This window comes from Artibeus jamaicensis, unplaced genomic scaffold (genome assembly GCF_021234435.1).
Source record: "Artibeus jamaicensis isolate MK-2021 breed Jamaican fruit bat unplaced genomic scaffold, CSHL_Jam_final contig_426, whole genome shotgun sequence".
NCBI classification, from domain to species: Eukaryota; Metazoa; Chordata; class Mammalia; order Chiroptera; family Phyllostomidae; genus Artibeus; species Artibeus jamaicensis.
In genome coordinates this window covers 6,140,859-6,164,374 of record NW_026521826.1, presented here as the reverse complement: position 1 = coordinate 6,164,374, position 23,516 = coordinate 6,140,859, and the positions used below count along the sequence as shown (strand labels likewise).

Sequence of the window (23,516 nt, the reverse complement as noted above, 5' to 3'; positions counted from 1 at the left end):
TTTGTTCCGCCCACAGGTCAGTCCAGTTCCGTTTCCGGCTGGCGGTAAGGTGGGTCTAGAAGTGGTAGCTCTCCGGTGGTCGCGATGGGAAAGTCAGATTTTCTTACTCCTAAGGCCATCGCCAACAGGATCAAATCCAAGGGGCTTCAGAAGCTGCGCTGGTATTGCCAGATGTGCCAGAAGCAGTGCCGGGACGAGGTAAGCTAGCCTGGGATAGCCCGAAACCCAGTCCTCTTCCTTGGCTGGGTCCGTTTGGAAATCCGGGCTCAAGTCCCTGATGCTGAGCGTGAAGGCGTGGGTCTCAGGTCCATAGTCATGGGTCTGTAATGGGCGAGTCAACTAGTTAACACAGTAGGGACATCCTTTCCTGCAGCCCCCGTCCTAGCGGGAAATCATTGGTCTTTGACGCCGCTTTTCTCCCAATTGGTCCCCCAAAGAAATGGGAAATAAAAGCTTTTGCAGCTCGAAATGATTCCAGTCAAGGTGTCGGAAAACGGAGGCTTGAATAATTAAATGCCAGGCTCCTGGACAATCACCTTTGACGACGTGTCTCAAAGATATGATTAGGATTCACGCCTTATTTCAGGATCAGATGAAAAAGAAGAAATAAGTTCTTGCACGCCACTCATTTAACAATTTATGGAGCAGCTACAATGGGCTAGAGCCAGGATATTATTGTGGTTAAGATGTGGACTCGCGTCAGACTGAGAATTATGAAGCGTAACCACACCACTTGTTGCGGCTGTGTGGTCTTGGGTTAGTTACAGTCTCTGTTTACTTATCCGTAAAGTAGGAACGATAACTATACCTACTTGTAAGATTGTTGTGAATTTTAAATGAATGGAATATGTGTAAAGACCTCAGGAGGTTTTTGGATAGTTTTTGAAAAGTTTTATGTGCCCTGTTGGAGTTGACACTTTTTGCATTAATGAGGTGAATGATGAATTGCCTTGAAGAATTGAGAGCAGGTTAGTGATGTGGTATTTTTCTCTGGATATTGAATTGGATAAGGATGGAAGGACGTTGGGCAGTAGGAATAATCTAATCCATTGTTTGTGCACATGAGATAGATATTTTAGGTGGGACTCAACATTGAATAACATTGATACTGTTACTCGTTTTTGTTTCTCTTTAGTTCTTGCTGTTTAAGTCCAGGTGGAAATCTCACACAGAAAACTAGAGACTAGTACATTGAACATCCATATATTCCATTATCCCATTATGAATAAATCCATTACCCAGATTTAACATTTCAGTATTTTGTCATATTTACTGGCTTCTTAAATATTTTAAAGTAAATCCCAAACTTTGGGATATTTCACCTTTTAATACTTAAATATGCATTTTTAAAATATCAGGATATTTTTCAGTGGAGCCAAAAGATGCCATCACACATAACAAAATTGATAAAAATTTCTTTATTTCATCTGATACACATACCATACTCACATTTCCTTAGTTCTGCCAAATGCTTTTTTAGACAATTTAAAAAAAAAGATACAATCAAAATCTATGAATTGGATTTGGTTATTAGGGCTTTTTAAAAAGTAAACTTTATTTTTTAAAGTTTTATAATGGCATGTCATTATCACCAAAATCCATAGTTTACATTAGGGTTCACTCTTGGTTTTGGGCAGTTGGTGAATTTGGGCAAATGTATAATGATATGTATCCATCATTGTAGTATTGTGCAGAGTAGTTTCACTGGCCTAAAAGTCTCTGTTCTCCACATTATTAGGACTTTTAATTGTTTCTAAATTGTAAATTTACAATAGGACCCACTTCCTCCTCCCTTCCCTTCCACTCCCCAACTTTTTTCCTTGCCAGGAACTTGGAGACCAGGTCAGACTGTTATCAGAGCATTCCTACTCTCTGGATATGTTAAATTGTTTTCTTGTCATTGTCTTTTGCCTTCTTTCTATAATTTGTGTAGTTTTTGATTTCTAAAGACTTTACTAAGTTCAGGTTAAATATTTTGGGGACGAATACTTTATAGGTGATTCAGTGTATTTCATATTGCATAAAGTAAGGAAGCCCATGTCATTAAGTAAAGAGAATAATGTTAGAAAGTAATATTTTCTATCTTGCAAGTGCAAGTAACTAGTAGGATGATATTTTGGAATCATGACCATATATATATCTAGTTTTCCATCACCTTTCATCTGTGTGCTTTAGCATCCTCACCTGAGTTACTTATTTCCTTAGGAGTTGCAGACTGGTTTCTTTTCTAATTCTTTCTACAATAGATCGTTTGCAAAAGTGAGCTTTTTCTCATCACTCAAATGTTATCCTCAAATACAGTTCCAATAGGAAAAGGGAGATAAATACTTAATTCTTTCCTTTAAGGCATTTGTGGTGGTTCTGGCCTGTTTGCTTCCAGATCTGTTTATTTCCCTTCCCTACGTGAGAGGACAGCCTAGGGGAGAAGTTGACCCTGTGAATTTCTGCCTCTGTTTTCTGTCTCAGCATTGGAAGATTGAAGGGGAGGAATGTCAGGTCCAGAGTATTCTACTCCTGCTCATCCACTCCCTTGTATTTCTAGGGTTTAATAACATTATTTTGTTTTCATTTTATTGATTATTTTTAATTTGTGGAAAATGGGACTGGTTTTTCACTTATGAAACCAATACCAAGTTTCTTTTTAAGATACATTTAAGTAAGAGTAATGCATGGGTAGCACACAGATGAGCAAGACTTGTATAGGTGGTCTTTAGATGACCAAAGATAAGGAAACTACCCTAATCAAGACAGATGAAATCAAGATAGTAGCCATGGTATTGAGCAGAGAGACTGGATAAGAGTTACTGATTTAGAAAGCTGAGTAGGCTCAGTAATAAATGGAGTGCAGGATGAAGGAGAAAGACACCAGGATGCCAGCCTTGATCTTGCCTTGGGTGATTGGGTGTGTGGTATAGTGCTAGTCACTGAGATGGGTACAGAAGGAGAGGCACATTTTTTCATTTCTATTACTAGTGAAGAATCAGATTCAAATGCTAAGTTGAACAGATACAAAGTCAAAAGGTGGGTTTATGTATTATGTAACAATGTATTTTGGATAATAGCTAAAGTAGAGGAAAGTGAGTGGAAAATAGTATCCTTAATGGAAATTACTGAAGTACTTGTATAACACTGTGTGAAGTAGGTGCTCAACAGAAGTTTGTTGAGTCAAAAAAAAACCCCAAATCTTGAAATCACTCTTATGTTACTGTGCATAATAGCATTTCTTACTAATGTCTGTTTCGTAAAGCACTATGTTTCTGTCTCTTTAATACCTAAGTTATTCTTTGATTAGCACGGTTGCAAAACTCAACTTCATAAAGAATTAGAAATAAAAATAGGGTGCTTATGGCTAGCGATTTTATTAATTTTTACAGTTTGCCATCAAAGAACATCTTTTTTTAGAGTTTATTTAAATATTTCTCTTTAGGCCTCATTATGACCTAAATCAGAATTTAACTTACTCTTCTTTACATTTCTTTGTAGAATGGCTTTAAGTGTCATTGTATGTCCGAATCTCATCAGAGGCAACTATTGCTGGCTTCAGAAAATCCTCAGCAGTTTATGGATTATTTTTCAGAGTAAGTAACTAAAAGACATTCTTATGTCATAAGCTTTACTCAGTCAGACATTTAATAGATGCTTAATATTTTATATATTGGAGGCTCTGTTTATTCTTAACATACTAACATAACTATGTGGTCTTCGTACCCAGTTTCTGTCTTCCTTGGACAATTTATTATAATATGAAATTGTTTTAAAAATGGTTCTCATGATTCAGTTTTTCTTTTCTTTCACTTCAAACAAATGAAACTATCTTCTCTTCTAAAATAAGTGTGGCTAAGACCACAGCTCTGGAGTCAAACTACCTGACTTTAAATCCTTCAGATCTGGGTTTCTCTACTCAGTGAGTAAGTGAATTACTTAGGTTTTTCTGGGTTTTCATCTCATCTGTACTAAAAATAGTACCCTCTTTCAAGTATTGTCTTCCTTCATAGGGTTTATCTGAGGTTATATAATACTTTTAAAATGTTTAGAAGAGTGCCTGATACTTAATATTAGCTGTTAATTATTAATAGTACTTAGTGTTGCGTCAATCTGTCTCTTGCTTTTTAAAGTTCTAGACCTTTTGATGTTAGGATCATCATGAGTACCACCAGGGTACAAATGGCACATTTTGGGAATTACCATCCTGGCAAGAGCCACCTACCCTCAGTGTCTTCCTTGCTACCTCCGTTCCCTCAGTCCAATGTAGCTGCCTTGTGCCTCTGTCAGGCCCCCTAAGAGTCATTCATGGCTTTTTCCATCTCCCTCTTCCTTGATCTCTCCTCAGTGGGTAACGGTCTTAACTTGCAATTAAAACACCTCTCAGATTCACATTCTTCCCTGGTTTTTTCCCTGCCACTCTCTGTGCTCACTTCCTTCATTAACTCCCCTTTCTCTTCTAGCTCCTCAAATGTAGGAAGTCCTCCAGGGTGCCTGCTGGGCTTCTTTGCATCCCACTCCACACAGTCTCCATGAGTTCATTATTCTTCTGTTACCTTTATGTTTGAATAAACATAAACTCCAAAGTCTGGATGTTCATTCCTAACATCTGTCTTGAGTTACAGGTTTTTGTTTTGTTTATTTTGTTTTTCTGGGCAGTTCTAATCTATATTTCTGAAGGCTATCTCAAAGTCAGTATTTCTAAAGCTCAAGTTAGAATTCTCCCCACCACACCTTCTAGTTTCCTGTGCTGGCTGATAACTCCCTACACAGACTGCTAAGCTGTAAACCTCAGAGCCCTCTGGAAATTCCCTCAGATGGATGCTCTACAGTGCCCTTTAGAATTATGCCTTTTCCATTTTCAGCCCCCGTAATCATCCTCAGTGTCTCCACCTAAAAGGTTTCAGTGACTTCTTCACTGGTCTCCCAGCCTGCAGCTTCTGCTCCTCCTGTACTCGTTCTATGCCTGTGGTTCCCAAGCCAGTGCATGTATCAGCATCACCCTGAGGGCTTGTGAAGGTAGAATGGCAGACCCCCACACCCGCTTTCTGATTTAGTAGCTCTGGGATGGGCTGTAGACTTTGTGTTTCTATCAAGTGCCCCCGTATGTCAATGCTGTTGGTCTGGGACCACACTATGAGAGTTATTATTATATGTTGTCCACCAGAATTATCTTCCCAAATTATAGGTTTTCACAGAGTAACTCCTAAGTAAATTATTTTATGTTTTTCCATTGTCTGCATAAAACCGACCTATTTAGCATGACCTACAAGGTACTTAAAAGATTAGCCCTAATGTATTCCCCCTATGTCTTCTCCCTGTTATTCTATTCTGCCCAACTCTCAAAGTCATTTTTATCTGCCTTCAGTGTTTGCCAGATTCGATTGTCACTTCTCAAATGTGTGAATCTTTCCTGTGTCGGTGCCTGCTGGAAATGGGCTCCTCTTCTTCACCTCTATAAATCCTATTTATGCTTCACCGCCCATATTAAAAATCACCTTCAGGCACCTCTGAATATCTCCCTCAACTCTTCCTATGACATTTTGTTACATCTCTTTTTCTGTTTGACTTCTGTTATGATTGGGTCTGCTAGATTGTAACCTAGGTGAAGATTTATGTTTTATTCTCACCTTCCTTTATCTGTGGATTAAGGGTTTGTGTTTTGTTTTGTTTTGTTTTGTTTTTTATCATCTGTAGAATGGGGTTGTTATGCCATAGTCAGTAGTGCTAAGAGGCTCCCTGAAGCTCTCTCTCCAAAGATGAGTGGTCACTTTTGCTCTGGCCGATTTGCCAAAACAAAAAGTTTCAACTCCAAACTGACTCATAACTTTAATTCTTGAAAACTATAATCTTTTGGGATTCTTCCCATGTTCAGTTTTTAAAGGTTTATAACAGATACTCAGTAAATGTTCCTGACATCATTTGAGAATTCAGACTGTTCAGTGGCTTAAGTTTCAGGAAGGTAATGCTATATATTCGTAGAAATTACCTTAATGCTTTTCTTTCTTTATTAGGGAATTCAGAAATGACTTTCTAGAACTTCTCAGGAGACGCTTTGGTAAGCATCTTAAGTATTGTGTACATAGTAACTTTTAGTCCTATAACCTATTCAGGATCAACAGTTCTTTATTTTGTTCTTAGGCACTAAGAGAGTTCACAACAACATTGTTTATAATGAGTATATCAGCCACCGAGAGCACATCCATATGAATGCCACTCAGTGGGAGACTCTGACTGATTTTACCAAGTGGCTGGGCAGAGAAGGTAAGAATAAGACATATTTGAACAGTTGGTGTGTGGCTCCATTGCAGGGAGAGAGTTGTTCCGGTTTCTGTGTACATTTATGGAAAAGAAGATAAGTGGGGTAATTTAAAAACTGGTGGAAAGAAGCATAATGTTCCAGGGTTGTTTTATGTATTACAGTTGAGTATGGCTATCTAGAATTGCTCTTTGGACAGAGCCAAGATTTATCACTGAAGCAACTTCTCGTCTAGTTTAAGGATTACTATCAATCCTCTTCTGTTCCTCCACCCACACCCCCGTATGCATTTCACTCTAGGAAACTTGTCCCTCTTCTTAAGGAGATTTTTTAAAATTTATTGTTTCTTTTTCCAATTTTAGTCAGCATGAAAAATTGGGAGAAAGAGAAGTTTTGTGTTAATGTGTACTTATTCAAGTGTGTTATTCCATTTTAGGGGAATGATTTCTACTTAATTAAATTAGCAGAATATCATGTACTCATTGGATATCAAACACTTAGTTAAATAATTACTAAGCAAGATAATACTTCTTTCCTATGTTTTCTTTGTTTAAATATGTTGCTTCAACCTAGCTAGTTGAAACACAGGACAGTAATTTTTTGTGTTTGAAGAGATAAAATATTCTGCTTAAAATATCTAAATCTCATTATGAATATGGAAAATTCACGTACTGCGTGAGTTGTGTATTTGAATGAATGAGTAAATTATACAGAGACAGAACACATTTGTATTTACCTTTAACTTTGATTGTATACAAATTTATGGTGTCTGCTTAATATTTTTAAGGCTTATGTAAAGTGGATGAGACACCAAAAGGCTGGTACATTCAGTATATAGACAGGGACCCAGAAACTATCCGCCGGCAACTGGAACTAGAGAAAAAGAAGAAGCAGGACCTTGATGATGAAGAAAAAACTGCCAAGTTTATTGAAGAGCAAGTGAGAAGAGGGCTGGAAGGAAAAGAGCAGGTGGGTAACAAAGTCATTGAGACAGACAGTAGGAAAAGGGCTAGAGAAGTGGAATTGCTTGTTTTGTTAAGCATCGAATTGAGTTTTATAGATACTATTCCTTCACTAAGAGAAGAAATACAGGGCTGAATGTAAAAGCCCAGGTTTTGGAGTTGAGACAAACTTGGGTCAGTCTCTGACATACCGACTTCACAATCTTGTGTAATTATATTATCTTCTAAACCTCAACTTTTGTATTTCTAAAAAGAGGCAGTAGTTAATGGGAAAGAAAAAAACATAATTTCTCCTGATTGCAATTAACGCAGAGCTAGAGATAAACACTGTGTAGGAATGAAGAGAGCCAAAGCTTGCTCTGGCCCGGGGCAGATGTGAAGGTAGATGTAACCCCTGCATTGAGAACGCTTGTATTAGTGGTCAAAGTCCAGGTACATGGGGAAGGGAGGGCATGGTGGTGGTTCGGGGGTTAGAATAACTAGATCAAGACATTTATTTCAAGGAATATTTATTGGGTCCCTCCTACGGGCCAGGCACAGGGGATACAGTAGTGAACAAAAGATTTTTTTTTAATTCTGTAAGATAATTTTCAATTGGAGAGTATTTACAATACATGTAATTTCTTGATGAGAGCCTCAGTCATTTTCAGGTGGTACCTTAGGGCTGCCTTGCATTATAGGTAGAAAGTCCTAATTAAGGAATAATGAACACTGACAGTAAATATGACTCAAACCTTCAAACTTTTCTTCCCCCTTAGGAAGCTCCTGTTTTTACAGAATTAAGCAGAGAAAATGATGAAGAGAAAGGTAATTTTACTTCTTTTTTTTTTTTTAATGTGAATGCTCTTATACTCTGCTAAAAAGTTAACAGCATGTTTGGGAGCAAGATGTAATCTGTCTGAATTGCATTATTCTCATCGATAAAATGAAAAGGCAGTACTAGCAGATTGGGTGGGATGCCCTCAGTTACAAGTAACAACACTGGCAACTAACAAAGTAGCCTAACAATAAGGAAGTGTCTTGCCATACCAGGAGTCCCAAGGTGGAGTAGTTCAGGATGCCGTACTCTCAGCAGCTGGACACACAGCGGCTGCAGGCACTTCGAACCATCATTGCAGACCCAGCACTGTCCAGAGGATGACAGAGAGCATCCCTTCAGGAGTAGGAGTACCCTGTGAGCAAGGAAGATTTTTCTAGATGATATTTCTCCTGCCAGTGAACTTCTTTTTGAATGTCATTGGCCAGCCTATCACATGTCCACCTCAAGAACAGTCACTGGGAAGGGAATGGGATTATTTTGATTTATTTAGACCATAAGAACTTTACTAATCACTTCCTAAGGGTCCCGCCTTATAGTCCTGTCACCTTGGCATTAGGTTTTCGAGTAATTCAAACATGAATTTGGGGGGACATAAGCATTCAGCCCATAACATCCTCTGCACCATGTATGAGAGGTATGTATACTCAAACAAAATTGGATTCCTATTAGTGAGGGGAGCTAGGGCAGTGGAGTGGAGAGGCGGCCAAGGCTGTCAGCCACAGCTCGATCATGAAGGTCTTTCCCAGCCCTGTAAGCATCCATCCAGTATATTCTACAGGAATTCATGACTTCTTCATAGCAGCAGTCCTGCTCTCATTTATTCAGAGTGGTCATGGAAAACAACGATGATGACAGACTGCCCATGAATTTCTATTTGGATACACTGTGGTATCTTATATGATAAGTTTTATTATCGTTTTCCTGAAATACATGGAATACCAATTTTTCTCTTCTAGTGACATTTAACTTGAATAAAGGAGCATGTAGTTCAACAGCAACATCTTCTAAGTCAAGGTGAGCTACATGAACAGGTATCTTAGAATTTGAGAAGTTTTGTGAAATGTTGGTAACTACATTTTAAAAGCTTCAGTATTGTGAATAATATTTTTTCTGGTTCTATTTTTGTTTGTTTATTTGTACTTGATGGCTGGTTGGGGTTATTTTGTGTGCGTATGTGTGTGTGGGGGGGGTTGGCCACTGTTTTTTTATTTGCCTGTCCTAAGTTGATTGTTCTTTGAAAAAAGGCTTCTTTTGATTAATGGCTTCACGTAGATAAACCGTTGCTCCTCCACGTGTGCTTCCCCACTTAGCGGTCCCTCTGTGCTGCTGCAGTGCTGCTTATCTTCCTGTCACTGCCCACTTAGCAAGTTAAAGGCCAGCCAGGGTATACATTTTTTGTCTTGTCTGATGCGTTGTGATTTTTCTGGGAATAAAGGCTTATTAACCTATCTTCTTAATACTATCATCTAGTGCAGTATAAATACACTAGTACACACTCAGTAGTCATTGCTTTCACTTCTAGATAGTTAGTGTAGGCAGGAGTCCACAAACTTTTCCGTCAAGGGCCACACAGTAAATATTCTAGACATTGTCGGTCATCGTTATATGTCTTTGTCACAACCATTCATTTAATTCTGCTGTCAGAGTGCAAAGGCAGACGTAGGCAGTACTCAAACGAATGTGGCTAAGTTCCAGTAAAATTGCATTTATAAAAACAGGCCACAGGCTGGATTTGGCCCTCAAGCTGTACTTTGCTAAACCCTGATACAGCATGTAGTCACTTCTATCCACTTTTCATCTTCCTTTCTCGTTATATATTCTTTCATCAGATATTTATTCATTGTTTGTGATGTGCAAATGCAGTCAATTTAGTTGAAATTTAAAGGCTAAATATAAGAGATGTTCTGGAAGGTATCAGTATATATGTGAATTTAGCTTTAGGCTGTTTTACATGCTGTGTGTTAAGGCCCTCATGTGGGGCAGGGAGCAGGGGTTAATTTTTAGGCTAGTGCCTGTTTGCATGGCTGAAGTGGCCAGAAGAGTTGAAGGGAGAGGGCTGGCCGAGCCAGCAATGTAGAACTGCTTCACAGTGGCTTACCGGATGTCGTAGCTTTGATCACAGTGTTTCAGAATTAACACCTACATTAGGCATCATGAAGATATTGGTTAACTGAGTTCCGTATATGGTACATTTGAAAACTCTTTTTAAGCTATTGATATGACATTTGAAAATTCTTTTTAAGCTATTGATATAACCTGGAAGACAGGCTTGAATATATCATAACACACATATCATATGGTTTTAGATCCTTCTGTATTTCCCTCTGTTCTCCTTTATTATTTGTTATTCCTAAGTGTAGATGAATGTTAAGCTTGGTCCCAGTGCCCCCAAATTGATCACCTTTGTATTAGTTTTCTATGACTGTGTTAATAAATTACCACACACTAGGCGGCTTGAAACAGTGGAAATCTCTTCTGTTTCTAGAGGTCAGGATTCTGAAGCCCAGGTGTCTGCAGGGCGGTGCTTCCCCCCAGAGCCTTTGTGGGAGAATCTGCTTCTGGTACCTGTTGGCACTCCTTGGCTTATGGCTGCGTCCCTCTTGTCTCAGTGACCAGGGTCTTTAAATTTCTCTTTGCTTCATCTTCATATCACCTCCTATGTATGTGTCAGATTTCCCTCTGAAAAGAATGTTCTAATGCTACCTTTAAATATTTTTTTTAATTTTAATATTTAGAACAAATAATGGACAATAATAATTCTACTGTATTTTCTAATCATCACACTTTTTTTCTTGGTTATCTCCATGGTAGTTTTGTGCAAATATTTGTTTAATTTTTTTATAAAGATGACAGATTAAATAATTACACTACAAGGTGGGGTGTCATGTGTGTCTTACAGTGCTATGGCATTTCAAAAAACCATTCAAGAAACCTCATGAATAATGGATCTTAAAGACTTTTAATAGATGTATATAAATGGAGAGATGATTTAAGGTATAAAAGAGGCACATGCAGATTTGCAAAGGCATTAAGCACAAGGCATGGCTCAGTCAATAGCAAATTATTTACAGTGGCCTATGAACATAGTAAGCCAGAGATACTATTCTGGGATCAGTGGTGACAATTTTATATGAACACTAAAGAAAAACTAGAATTTACACTGTCAACTCTAGGCAGTGAGGCAATCAAAAATATTTAAGTGATATATTAAGACCTTTGCTTTAAGCCCTGGCTGGTGTGGCTCAGTGGTTCAGTGGATTGAGCCCCAGCCTGGGAACCAAAGGGTGACAAGTTTGATTCCCAGTCAGGCAAGTTTGGGTTGTGGGCCAGGTCCCCCGTAGGGGGCGTGTGAGAGGCAGCCACACGTTGATGTTTCCCTGTCTTTCTCCCTCGGTTTCCCTCTGTCTAAAAATAAAAATAAATTAATTAAATCTTTAAAAAAAAAAGATCTTTGCTTTAAAAAATAGAATTGGCAGTAATGTGCTAGACTCCTACCAAACATTTAATCCTTGCATTTGAGCTTCCAGTTGGGTCACATTATTATCCCTTTTTAAATGAGGAGCTCACGCTTAGAAAAGCTTATGACTCCAAGCCCTAGGAGAATTAGTCTCAAACGCTGATCTGCTTAACACCAGAGCTGGTGCTGTCACCCCTGTGCTGTACTGGTTATACTGGCACTCACCGAAGAGTGAGGAGGAGGTAGAGGAATCAAATACAGGAAGGGTATGTGTTCTCCTGGTGCCAGCGGTCCTGTAAAGGATACAGATGGGTCCTTCCCTGTTTTGACTAATCTACTATAAATGAATCTTGTTGTTCATTCTGCACATTCTAAAGCCTTTGTGTAGAGTTTTTGTTAACAAGCATGGCTCTTTTTATCAGTTCTTTGGGACCGAGTGCATTGAAGGTAATAGAGACTGCAGCATCAGTGAAACGGAAAGAATGTCCCCGGAGCTCAGCTCAACCAAAAGAGAAGAAAAAGAAATCTGCACTTGACGAAATCATGGAGGTACAGTTGATAAACTTCCTGCTGACTCTTCCTTCTTCTTATTGAGTTTATTGGGGTGACATTAACAAAATGAAACAAGTTTCAGGTGCACAATTCATCTGTACACTGTGTTGTGTGTTTACCACATGAAGTCTCCTTCCTTTACCATTTTTCCGGCCCCCCACCTCCCTCTACCTCTCCCCAGCACCCCACCGCCAGCAGTCACCACACTGTTGACCATGTTCGTGAGTTTTTCTGGTTTGGGGTTTTTTGGTTTTTGTTTTTGTTTTTTGTTTTTGCTCAATACCCCTCTCACCCCCACACACACTGATGCACTTTAAACCAAAGAAGCTTAAATACTTTCACCATTGTTAGGTTACTGTAAGATTAGAAAAATGTGCATGTACTAGGTTAGGGAAAAGGATCCGAGATGCAGTTTTTTGGAATAAAATTAGAACTCCCTGACTAGGTTTAGTTTCTTGCCTCAAATGCAATCTTTACAACTCTCCATGCCACTATGGTCAGTAGAGTTCAAAGAGAGGGACTTCAGTTGTAGTGGAAGCTGGGAGTAAAGCTCTGTTGTTCATCTGTGGCTGTGAAATCATCATCCTCCATAGATTCCCCCGCCAACCTGTGCTCTCCTAGTGTCTGACTTCCCCTTGCCGCCTTCTCGGCAGCAGGAAGAAGCTGTGAAATAGTTTTAATTTGATTTTACCTGATGGCTAAATTTATGCGATGAATTGTTGAAAACTTGTGATTATCTGGATCTAGGGCCATATATTTTCTGCCTGGAACTCTAGAGCAGTTCTGCAGAAGGTTCTTAATGTAGTCCTAAATATTCCTTTCTCCCTTCTAACACATCACCTTACCTTATCGATAAATTTATGAAATAAGTGGAAAGAGAGAAGAGGAAGGACAGGTGAAGAGAAAGAATAAATGGATATAAGAAACAGCTTTTTTGTCCCCTGTAGTATCTCCTTTGGTCTCTCCATTGTTTTCTTCGTATGTGGAGGGATAGGAGGTCACTGTTCAGTCTTCCCCGTTACTGAGTCCTCACACAAGGAGGAGCTGTCTAAAAAGTATTAAGTAAAACACAAGATGTGTACAGTCTGAGACGTGGTCATTGCATCATTCAACAAATGCGAGTCACTTATGTGCTGGGTAAGCATTGTGTGAGGCATGGGTCTGTGGAGTAAGAATAAAAGCAGTCCTTGTGTGCCATGGAGCTTTCGTTTTAGTGAGGGAGATGTTCCCCGAGCGAGTGAACCAGTAGGTAATTACGTACAAAATGCTAAGGCCTAAGGAGGTCTGAGCATCCAGTGTGGGGAGATAGCTTGTGCGGAGGCAGGAGGGAGCTAGAGGCCAGACATCTAAAGGAAGAGTCAGCGTGCCTGCTGCGTGGTAAACGCAAGAGTTAGAGAAGCAGAGAGGGAGTTTTTAAATTTAATCCAAAGGAAAGTGGAAGGCCAGATCTACCTGCTTGGAATGTAAAATGTGCTGAATTTTGGAAGTTGGAGGAGTTAAAATGAGGTTTAGGATCAACCAAAGAATGGCATCATTCAGTTCCATTGAAAGTTGGTGCTTAAGGTTCTAACTTTAAGCAGCTGAGAAAGAAGAAGGTGTGATATAAAGTCATACTGGCCACTCAGCTTTTTATTCTTTTGGTCTCCCTTTCATTTACATCTCTCTTGGCTGTATATTTCTTCCCCTCCATTTATAACCTTCATTATCCTTATCAAACAGGGAAGTTCCTTTTGCCCTAAGACTCTGTACCTAATTGTGCTGAGCAAAAGTGGTCCATAAGTGTTGTTTTTACCACTTGAAAGCATTGCTTCTTCATGACAGTCACATGGGAGGAAGGCGGGTGAGGGCAGTACTTGGTGTGCAGGTGTGCTTTTCAGTATTGCCTAAGTAGAGGTTATTTGTGTTTATTTTCTTGGTCTATTGACTTGCTTTATGACTTTTTTTTAATCTAAGTTCTTAAAAATCAAAACTAATTGCAAAAACATATTTATTTGCAGATCAGAGCTTGCAAATTATATTATTGATCTTTTGAGAAGTGTCTGTTTTCTGTTGTTCTTTTGCTAAATAGAATGTTATTCAAATGAAGTGAGGACTGTGAAGAGATCATTTTGTGAGTGTCTGGTCTATTCCACAGATTGAAGAGGAGAAGAAAAGAACTGCCCGGACAGACTACTGGCTGCAGCCGGTACGTACTCAGCTGGAGTGTCCTAATTTCTGAATGTACTTTCAAGGGAATGATTTACATAGCATTTGGTATGAATAATTACACTTCTCAAGTTTATATAAATTACATAGATTGAAATATCAGGTTTTAGTTTTGCAAACTCAAGGAAAGCTTTGTATTTTGTTGCTTATTATTGCTTATGATTTTAAGATAATTTTAGAATAATTTATAAACATTTAAATAACATTAAAATTATTTATTGATGTTCTGTTTTGAACTTAGTAAAAAGTAATGTGTTATTTAGACAATTTCTGATTTGAAAAATAAGATTAATAATAACTGCAAAGGTCAAGAAGTTCAAAGTTTAGATTCAGGTCTTCATAGTCATTTTCCCACAACTTGGAAATAATTTAGCTTCCATGTCTTAGTTTATGTTTTTATATAATGAGAAACATTTCCACCTTGGGGGTCATGTGACAGATCATGAAATGAGTTATTTAATAACAAAATGCCTTCTGTATTCATAGGAAATATTCATTTTGTATAAATTATTTCAGTTAATTCTCATATCAGCCCTATAAGGTAATTATTATTATTATTATTACTCTAGTTTTATAGGTGAGAAAACTGAGGTGTATAGTATTTGAGTACTTACCTCAAGGTCATTTAGTTAGTGGTGAGCCCAGCTTTCCCTGGCAATCTGATTCAGTCGGTCGTACTCTTAACCAGCGAATGGTACTTCCTGGGAGGCTTTCGTCACCCTGACCCCATCTCTGAGTAGAATTTTGGGTCAAGAGTAGTACCAGAGGGACCTGTAGGGGAGAGACCGCTCATGAGTTATTTTCGTTTTCTCTGTTAGAGTAGCTACCATTTGAACATTAATAATTTTATGTAATGTTTTTGAAAATGTAATCAACAGTTTTGATTAAAGCAGTAGTTAGTTCTTAAGACATTTTTTCTGTGTTTATCTCAGTGTCTATAATAAAAAACATTAGAGAACACCTGAAGGTAGTAAGAAGAAAGGCAAAACATTCCAAGTTTTACTTTGTCTAAAAAATCTCTTTCCATTAACAAAACATTCAATTAAGTGTTACTTTCTGTTGATAATTTTCTAACACTGTAAATTATTCAGCTTTTCTACCTAGTCCTCTCACAGAGTGTTAACTTAAAGTGAGAATTAACCAACAATGCTCTGATGACTCAGTGTGTTTCTTATTTTGAAAAGGGCAGTGTATTTGCTTAAATAACCAGCAGTCAGGCCACAGAGAGAGATCAGAGAGCTTCATTTTTTTTAAACTCAGAGAAGAAAGATTTTGAACAGATTTGTTGTGAGCAAGTATCAATAAGTCCAATGATGTAACGAGCTGTCTCTTAATGAGGGCCTTTGAGAGATTTAGTCCAGAAATACTCTGGCTAAATCAGAGAAGCTGTGGTATTATTTTCTTTATTTGAGAGTCTTAGTGAAACAGAGACTTAAGAATAAGACCCTTCAAGTCTTCTCTTAAACATGTCTACCTTCTATTAAATACCCTCCCCCAAAGTCCTCACTGAATTTGTGTTCATACAATTGTTAGTACAGGTTAGTGAAGTACTTGTGACCATCTGGTATCTCTGTTATAGTTACCTGAAGTAGCAAATGTAGAGTTACTATAGCGAATATATAGCAATAAGGTGATTTAATTTCCATTATCAGCCATTAGCGCAGCTAATCCAAATCAGGAAAACAATTAAAGAAGCAAAATTGAAATATGTTAATATAAAATAAGCCCAGATTTTTCTTACATTTGAGAATAGTTACTCAACAGAAGGATGCTTTAATCTAGAGGAATCTCATCTGTATCAAAAATTCAAAGCAACATAATGAGAAAAGCACACTGGAGAGTTGTCGTGTCCTGAGAATCCGCAGTGAGTGTCTTGCCATCTGCACGCCTGTCCGCAGTGAACACTAGCAGTAAAATATCCTCAACACTCTTCACTTCCTTCAGTGGATAGGGAGAAAGAACCTCTTCATGGAAGATGTGAAGTAATAGAGTTGAAATTTATAGCTAAAAGTCCTAGACTTCAGGAAACTTTCCTTCACTATGGAAATCAGTCATTAGATAGATATTTTTTCCTCTTGGTAACTGTATTGAAGAAGAGAAAGGAGGAATGAAAGACTAGTAAGGAAGCGCCATTGTTGGGAAGGCTTAGAACTCCAGGTTTTCTTACTTTGCAGAGAGGTCACATTTTACAGTGACTTTTGGTAACCTTTAAAACGAAGGAGTAAAACAGAAAAGGTAATTTACTTATTTCCTTTCATTTTTATTTTTTATTGTAATTCTCTAGGAAATTATCGTGAAAATTATAACCAAAAAACTTGGAGAGAAATATCATAAAAAAAAGGGCATTGTTAAGGTAAGAATGGAAGTTGTGAATGGAATTTGTGAAAGGAGCCAGTGGGAGACTAAGAAAGGCTGTTTGGTTTTCCTCTCAAATCAGGTCCTACTAGCAGAAAGCACATGTCTAAGGTTCTTGATGGCCCTGTGAAAGGAGAGCTGAATTCTTAATCATTGGAGAGAAATTCATTTTCAGCCATTTTTGTGCTTAACCTCCGTTTGCTTCCTTACTGGAGTGTGTATGAGTAGTGTGCATGAAATCCCACTGGCACCTCTTAAACTCAGCGTGCACACCCTGCTGATCAGTAAGATACACTCTCTCTGTTGATGATGGGCAGTATAGTTGTGCTCCCAGAATTCCCAGGAGGCCTTCCGTGTGTTTTGCCTGAGAGGCTGTCTTTTGACTGGTCTAGGATTTTAAAATTGAAAAATCAACACTCCAGTTCTTTTTTTTCCCTTTTGCTTTTCCTAAATATAGTTTCATTTCGGCACCCAGGCTGCACATGCATAAATTGTTCTTCCACTGTCCTTGAAGCTAGACGAAATTATCCCTCTCACTATATTTCTTTAAGTCTTTCTTATTTTTAAAGATTTTATTTACTTTTAGAGAGGGGGGAAGGGAGGGAGAAAAATTAGGAGAAACATCAGTTTCTGATTGCCTCTTGTGCACCCCCCACTGGGGACTTGGCCCACAACCCAGGCGTGTGCCCTGACTGGGGATCGAACCAGTGACCATGGACCAGCAATTTTTAACCAGTGTGCTGCAAGAATTTTTAATACTCGCAGTACCTGTTTAGTCAGGGGCATAGACCCTTTCCCCCTTAGATTGTCAGATCAAAAATAGCTGTCTAGTGTGAATGAATAAAAATTATACCCATTTTTTGTCAGATCGGCAAAAAATACATTTTTTGGTGTGTCATAGAATTTTAGCGTTTAGTTTATATGTGCCCCGAGATGAAAAAAGTTGAAAATTGCTGCCTTGGACTAAGAAATAGTAAATGGTTACTAGAAAATAGTGTTGTGTATAGAAGGAGTTACTCTTCTTTTGAATGGAACTTTATTTCATTTTATTTCTGTCATTTTGAAATTTGTGTTCACAAAGTATTGATTTTACATGACAGGAAGTAATTGACAAATACACAGCTGTTGTAAAGATGATTGATTCTGGAGACAAGCTGAAACTTGACCAGACTCATTTAGAAACAGTAATTCCGGCACCAGGTAAATCTTTGTGCAGACCATTTAATGCATATGCCATCAATATGAATGCTTCCATTCATCAAGCCATAGCTTTTTGATATTACTGGATAGTTATAGATATGAGTTTCCTTTTTAGAAGTATATAGCTGCCATTATAACTGGTCCTATACTTGGTGATGTGGTAATTTGCCAGTCTGCTGAGAAAGCTGTTTGTGTCATGAACTAATTTTCCCTTCCCAGAGTTTTTTTTTCCAGGAGCAAAACACAGACATATTTGGATAAATTCAGTCACATTAGGGTTATTATTAATATTCAGTATTTATTTAGCTACCTGAAATGTAAAATAAAATCCAGTATTTTGTTTTTTCTTTTCCTTAAGAATCTATTTTTTAATACATTTTATTGATTCTGCTATTACCATTATCCCGATACTTCTCCCTTTGCCCCACTCCATATGGTTCTCCCATTCCCTCCAGCATTCCCCGACCTTAGTTCACGTCCATGGGTCGTGCGTGTAAGTTTTTTGGCTACTGTTTCCTGTACTGTACTTTACATCCCCATGGCTATTGTGTAGCTGCCAATTTGTACTACTTTTTTTAAAGGTTTTATTTATTTATTTTTAGAGGGGAAGGGAGGGAGAAAGAGTGAGAGAAACAACAGTTTCTGGTTGCCTCTTGTGCACCCCCCACTGGGAACCTGGCCTGCAACCCAGGCATGTGCCCTGACTGGGAATCAAACCAGCAACCCTTTGGTTCACAGGCTGGTTGCTCAATCCACTGAGCCATACCAGCCAGGGCCAATTTGTACTTCTTTATCCCTGCATCTTTTCCCCCATTCTCTCCCTCTCCCCTCCCAACTGATAACCCTCTGATCTCCGTATCTATGATTTTGTTTCTGTTCTGCTTGTTTGCTTAGTTTGTTTTTTAGATTCAGTTTTGATAGTTGTGAATTCATTACCATTTTAATGTTCATCGTTTTGATCTTCTGTTTCTTACATAGTTAGTTCTCTTTAACTTGATCATTCAGATACTAGTACAGTGTCTAGTATTAATGCTCTTTGGTCAGGTTCTTCCCCTCCGATACAATTTCTTCCTGGTGATGTCATTGCTGGCACAATGATCATGTTAGTTTGTAAAATATTTACTTATCAGTGCCTTCATTCTTTCACTCTAAAATAAAAACTCATCTAGTGGATTAAAATTTTTCCCAATAAACTGGACTTTTAAAAATATACATTTTGTTAAGTTTTAACATGTGAATACTCTTGTAAAACCATCCCTATCCTCCCCCTGTTTTTCTCATTTTCCTCTATAATATAATTGTTCCCTCTCACTTCTCTCTTATGGTTTTAAAAAGTAATGAATTAAAGTAAGCAAATTTTTCTCTGGTTACTTCTGGACACTGAGCATTTCTTCCAAATACGTTCACTATACACCATGCAATCTAAAATTAAAACCATACCCCTTTGACAAAGAAGTGAAAATGGAGTCTTATAATGTGATAGCAATTATGGTAATCTAAACTCTGCTTTAGAATATTATAGAGTTCTTAAATGATTAAGAACTTATAAGAGGAGGGTTTTGTTTTTTCTTATCTTTATTCAGTGTAATTGCATTTTGCTGTGACAAAGTAGGAGAAAAAAGTGCACATTTTCTTTGTATTCAGTATTACATTCTTCTCTGTTGCAGGAAAGAGAATTCTCGTTTTAAATGGAGGCTACAGAGGAAATGAAGGTACTTTAGAATCCATCAATGAGAAGACCTTTTCAGCTACTATAGTCATTGAAACTGTAAGTATGTCACACAAAGACAGAAATGTCAAAATGCTTTAAAAATGTGTCAGTTCTTTGTCATTGGATTGGTTTTTGTTTTATTCTAGAGTTTGGATTTTTTTCTTTGCCTTCTGTCCTGTTTAGAAAAATCCATAGGCTTATTTTCTCTAGTGACTCTACCATCATTAAAACATTTTCTTTTCCAATTACAAAAGAAATGCCTATGTGTCTTAGACCATTTGGGCTGCTATAAAAAGATACTATAGACCGGGTGGCTTATAAACAATAGAAATATATTTCTCACAGGTCCAAGGGCCAAAAGTCCAAGATCAAGGCACTGGCGGATTTGGTGTCTGGTGAGGACCTGCTTCCTCTTCATGTGTGTTCACATGGTAGAAGGGACAGAACTTTTGGAAGTCCCCTTACAAGGGCACTAATCCATTCATGAGGACCCCGCTCCTGTGACCAAAGGCCCCACCACTAGGTGTCATCATCACATTGGGCATCAGGCTGCAACATACGCAGTTTTCGTGGGACACATTCAGTCAATAGTAATACTCGTATAAAACCTGAAAATTACAACTTAATATGAATAGCTTTTTAAATTACCCATAATCTCCCAGACAAATGATAACCCCTATTAATATTTTGGTCTACTCCTTTCCAGTCTTTATATTTTGTAAAACTGTCTACAACACATACAGTTTTCATATTCTGACTTTTTTCTCTCACATCTAATATAAAACTCAATTTGGCATGGTATAATTAGTGGGGAATGTATAGTCATAATTAACACGTCAAAAGCCACAGAGGTCAATTTTTAAAATAGTCCCTTTCATAAAGGATTTAAGGTAGCAAAGATCAATAAAATAACAGAAATCTCACATATAAAAATTGCCGATTTAGAATTGATATTTCAGCAACAGGTTTGTGCCTGAGACAAAGGGAGACTTAAGATGTCTGAAGAAGGAAGGATCTGAAACATGCTTTGTCCTAACTACCTATACTCTTTAAAATCTGAACTATGTGTTATGTGTCTTTACCTCTATATGAAAGACATTTTTGTCTCTAGTTCAGCAAGTGTGATTATTTGGGGGGAATAATAGACGCCTTGGAGAGTCTGATGGAAGTTTTGAACTCTCTCCAAAAAATTGTATGTAACTGCCAAGTGTCATGTACTTAAGAAACTCATAGGCCCCTAAACCCACCTGTGTGTTGGTTAGAGAATATGTGTCTCACGAAGATTTTCTGAAAAAAGTATCTCCTTATTTGAGAGGAAGAACATTTGAAGTGGGTCAAGCATTTGTTTTCTTGTCCTGGACAATACGAACCCGGAAACTGTCCCTATGTTAAATTAGAGGGGAAAGGGAAAGGTAGTGCCGTCTGTCACTGAGGAATTGGTCAAGCTGACTGAATGAACAGGTTATCAGACTGACTTAAAAACTGACTTTTTTAAGTCAGTTTTTCTCTCTGACTCGATCAATATATGGTTATGGGAAGTCTTATATTTCTGTGGCTGCTTGATCCTCCTCCACTTTTAATTTCATAATACTGTCCAATTTAGGTCATGCTTCACGTTTTCATCTTAGGAGAGCTCAGAACAACTAATTACTATCAAGGGTATTCTAGGTTCGATCCGGATAATCTTTGGTTTACAGTTTGTATGACTTTTCAGAACTACTTTCTTCTCTTCCGCACCAAAACCCATAGTCTCACCTTCCTTTCTTGTGCTTTAGTTGCTTACAGACCTGTCCTGGGATAAAACCTATGAGGAAATCCTCATAAAAAGCCTTTCTAGTTAATTGCAAAGCAGTACTTACCTTTGGAAGAGGAAACCATGGCTAATTTTTTGTTTTTTTTTATTTTTCTTTTGTAGCCTGCCTGCCCCCAGAAAAAAAAAATCTGTGTTTACATGTGCATGTGTGTGTCTGTCCATGTGCCCATGTTTTCTCATATCACTACCATGAAACATGAACATTTCAAATGATTCCTGCTGTTTTTACCATTTCTGCAATTTTGAATTTATTATCAGTATACTTGAAACATTTATTATTCTTACATATGATTTTTAAATAGCTAACAAAGTGTTCAAAAACAACCTCAGTCTTTTAGCTTCTTGCCTACTTAACCCAAATATCTGACTCATTTTTAGTCCCCAACTTTGTGGTTCTCATCATAAAAGTGTAATTGATCATTGACTTTTAAACTTGATAATGAAAAACTCAACCTGGGTCATCCATTATACGGGAACTTACTTCTTTTAAATGCAATCATTATTATATATTAAAAGAATGGCATCTTACAAAGCATTTTAAATGGAAGGCATGAGTAAGAGTAAAAAAACATTCAAATCTCAGTTCAGGGTTGGAGTCATTATCATCCACACCATCATTTTATATTTTGCAAGGAGAGAACCAACTGTTACATTTTAACAAAAAGATTTAATAGTGAGTTGAAAATTATTGAGCTCATACTCATACTATGTTCTAGGTAGTCTAAGTATTTGGTATGTATGTATTCATTTATATTTTCCAACAACCCCAAAAATGCATGGTTTACTTACAGGCTGAGGGTGGGATTTGAACTTGGGTCCAGAGCCTGTATTCTCAGCCTCTGTGTCCCCAGGTTGTGTCAGCTTTTATGACAAGTACTTTCCTTATCTAGTTTCCCTCCCCTTTTGGTTGGATATGAAGAGAAGATGAAAATATATTTAAAGTTGCACTTATTTTCTGCAATAACGACAAGCTAACTTTTACAGCTAAACTAGAGAGACATGTTTGAGTATATTGCTTAAAATAATGTTATTTGCTATATATAAAAAAAAGCTTTCAAATTGATAATGGCACAAATATAGTAGAAGTTTACTTCTCATTCTAAAAGTCCAAAATGGAACAGCTCTTTTCCAAAGGGTGATTTGTGAGCCCGAGGCCCTTCCGAAAAACGGCCCTTGTGGCTTTACCACCTTTAGTAAGTGGCTTTTTACAGTTGTGTTTGCTTCGTGCAGACCAAGGAGAGTGTTGGATCTCGAGCGGAAGATAGCGTGGTCTGGCCCTGGAAACGCATGCCCCACTCTGTTCACTTCTGTTCACCTCCGTGCACTTCCACTTCACCTCCATGGGCTGGAGCTCCACCTCACGGCCACACCTACCACTCAGGGAGCTAGGGCATCTCACTGTCCCGGAGGCACAGCTGACACCCAACAGTGAACAGGGCGTGCTGCAGCATCTGGTGAAACAGCTTTCAGTTGCCTTCAAAGAAAATGATGGCAGTTCCTAATTAGAATGCCACCGACTGTTGTTGAAGTTCATAGGCATACCAAAATGTTAACTCTACCCAATTTGTATTTCTAAGTGTAGTTCATTTTCCTGTTATTAGTACACGTGTGTTTTTAACCTTTTCTTCCATTTCTTTCATTTGTAGGGCCCTTTGAAAGGACGCAGAGTTGAAGGAATTCAATATGAAGACATTTCCAAACTTGCTTGAGTTTGAAAATTGATTAACATTAAAATTCTAAAGCATCAAATTGGTGTTTGCCAAGGCATTATGAGACTCTACTGTGTTAGGGTGTTTCTTTTGTATAAATCAAATGGATTTATTTAAATATTACTGTATAGTTGTTTAGCTAAATTTTTAAAAATTAATTATGTCTCATAAAGTATCAAAACTGTAAATTTGTTCTTGTTTTTATTTTGTTTTTAATATTTCCTTGATTTTTTTTAGTCTTCATTAAAAGAATGTTATTACAAAGTTTTATATAAGGCAAATGAGAATCATATAATTAGAGGAAATTGTTCATATACTCTATTTTTAGTAGTAACATTGAACTATATAATTACATTTTAAAAAGTCAAACTACATAGAATAGCTTTATTGAGATATCATTCATATACCACATAATTTAAAGTTTATAATTTTGGTGGTTTTTATTTAGTATATTTACAGAGTAGTGCAACCATCACCGTTATCTAATTTTA

At 37.7% G+C, this 23,516-nt stretch overlaps 1 protein-coding gene across 1 annotated transcript; it reads left to right on the top strand.

Annotated features, from left to right (window-relative positions):
* Positions 1 to 21: 21 nt before the first annotated feature.
* KIN (Kin17 DNA and RNA binding protein) lies at positions 22 to 23,210 on the top strand. Its single transcript, XM_037150388.2, has 13 exons — positions 22 to 198; positions 3,484 to 3,578; positions 5,997 to 6,040; positions 6,124 to 6,246; positions 7,029 to 7,210; positions 7,962 to 8,010; positions 8,980 to 9,037; positions 11,903 to 12,029; positions 14,167 to 14,217; positions 16,522 to 16,590; positions 17,693 to 17,792; positions 19,460 to 19,560; positions 22,963 to 23,210. The coding sequence occupies exons 1-13, from the start codon at positions 85 to 87 to the stop codon at positions 23,023 to 23,025; spliced, it is 1,176 nt and encodes a 391-aa protein (XP_037006283.1). The 5' UTR covers positions 22 to 84; the 3' UTR covers positions 23,026 to 23,210.
* Positions 23,211 to 23,516: the final 306 nt, after the last annotated feature.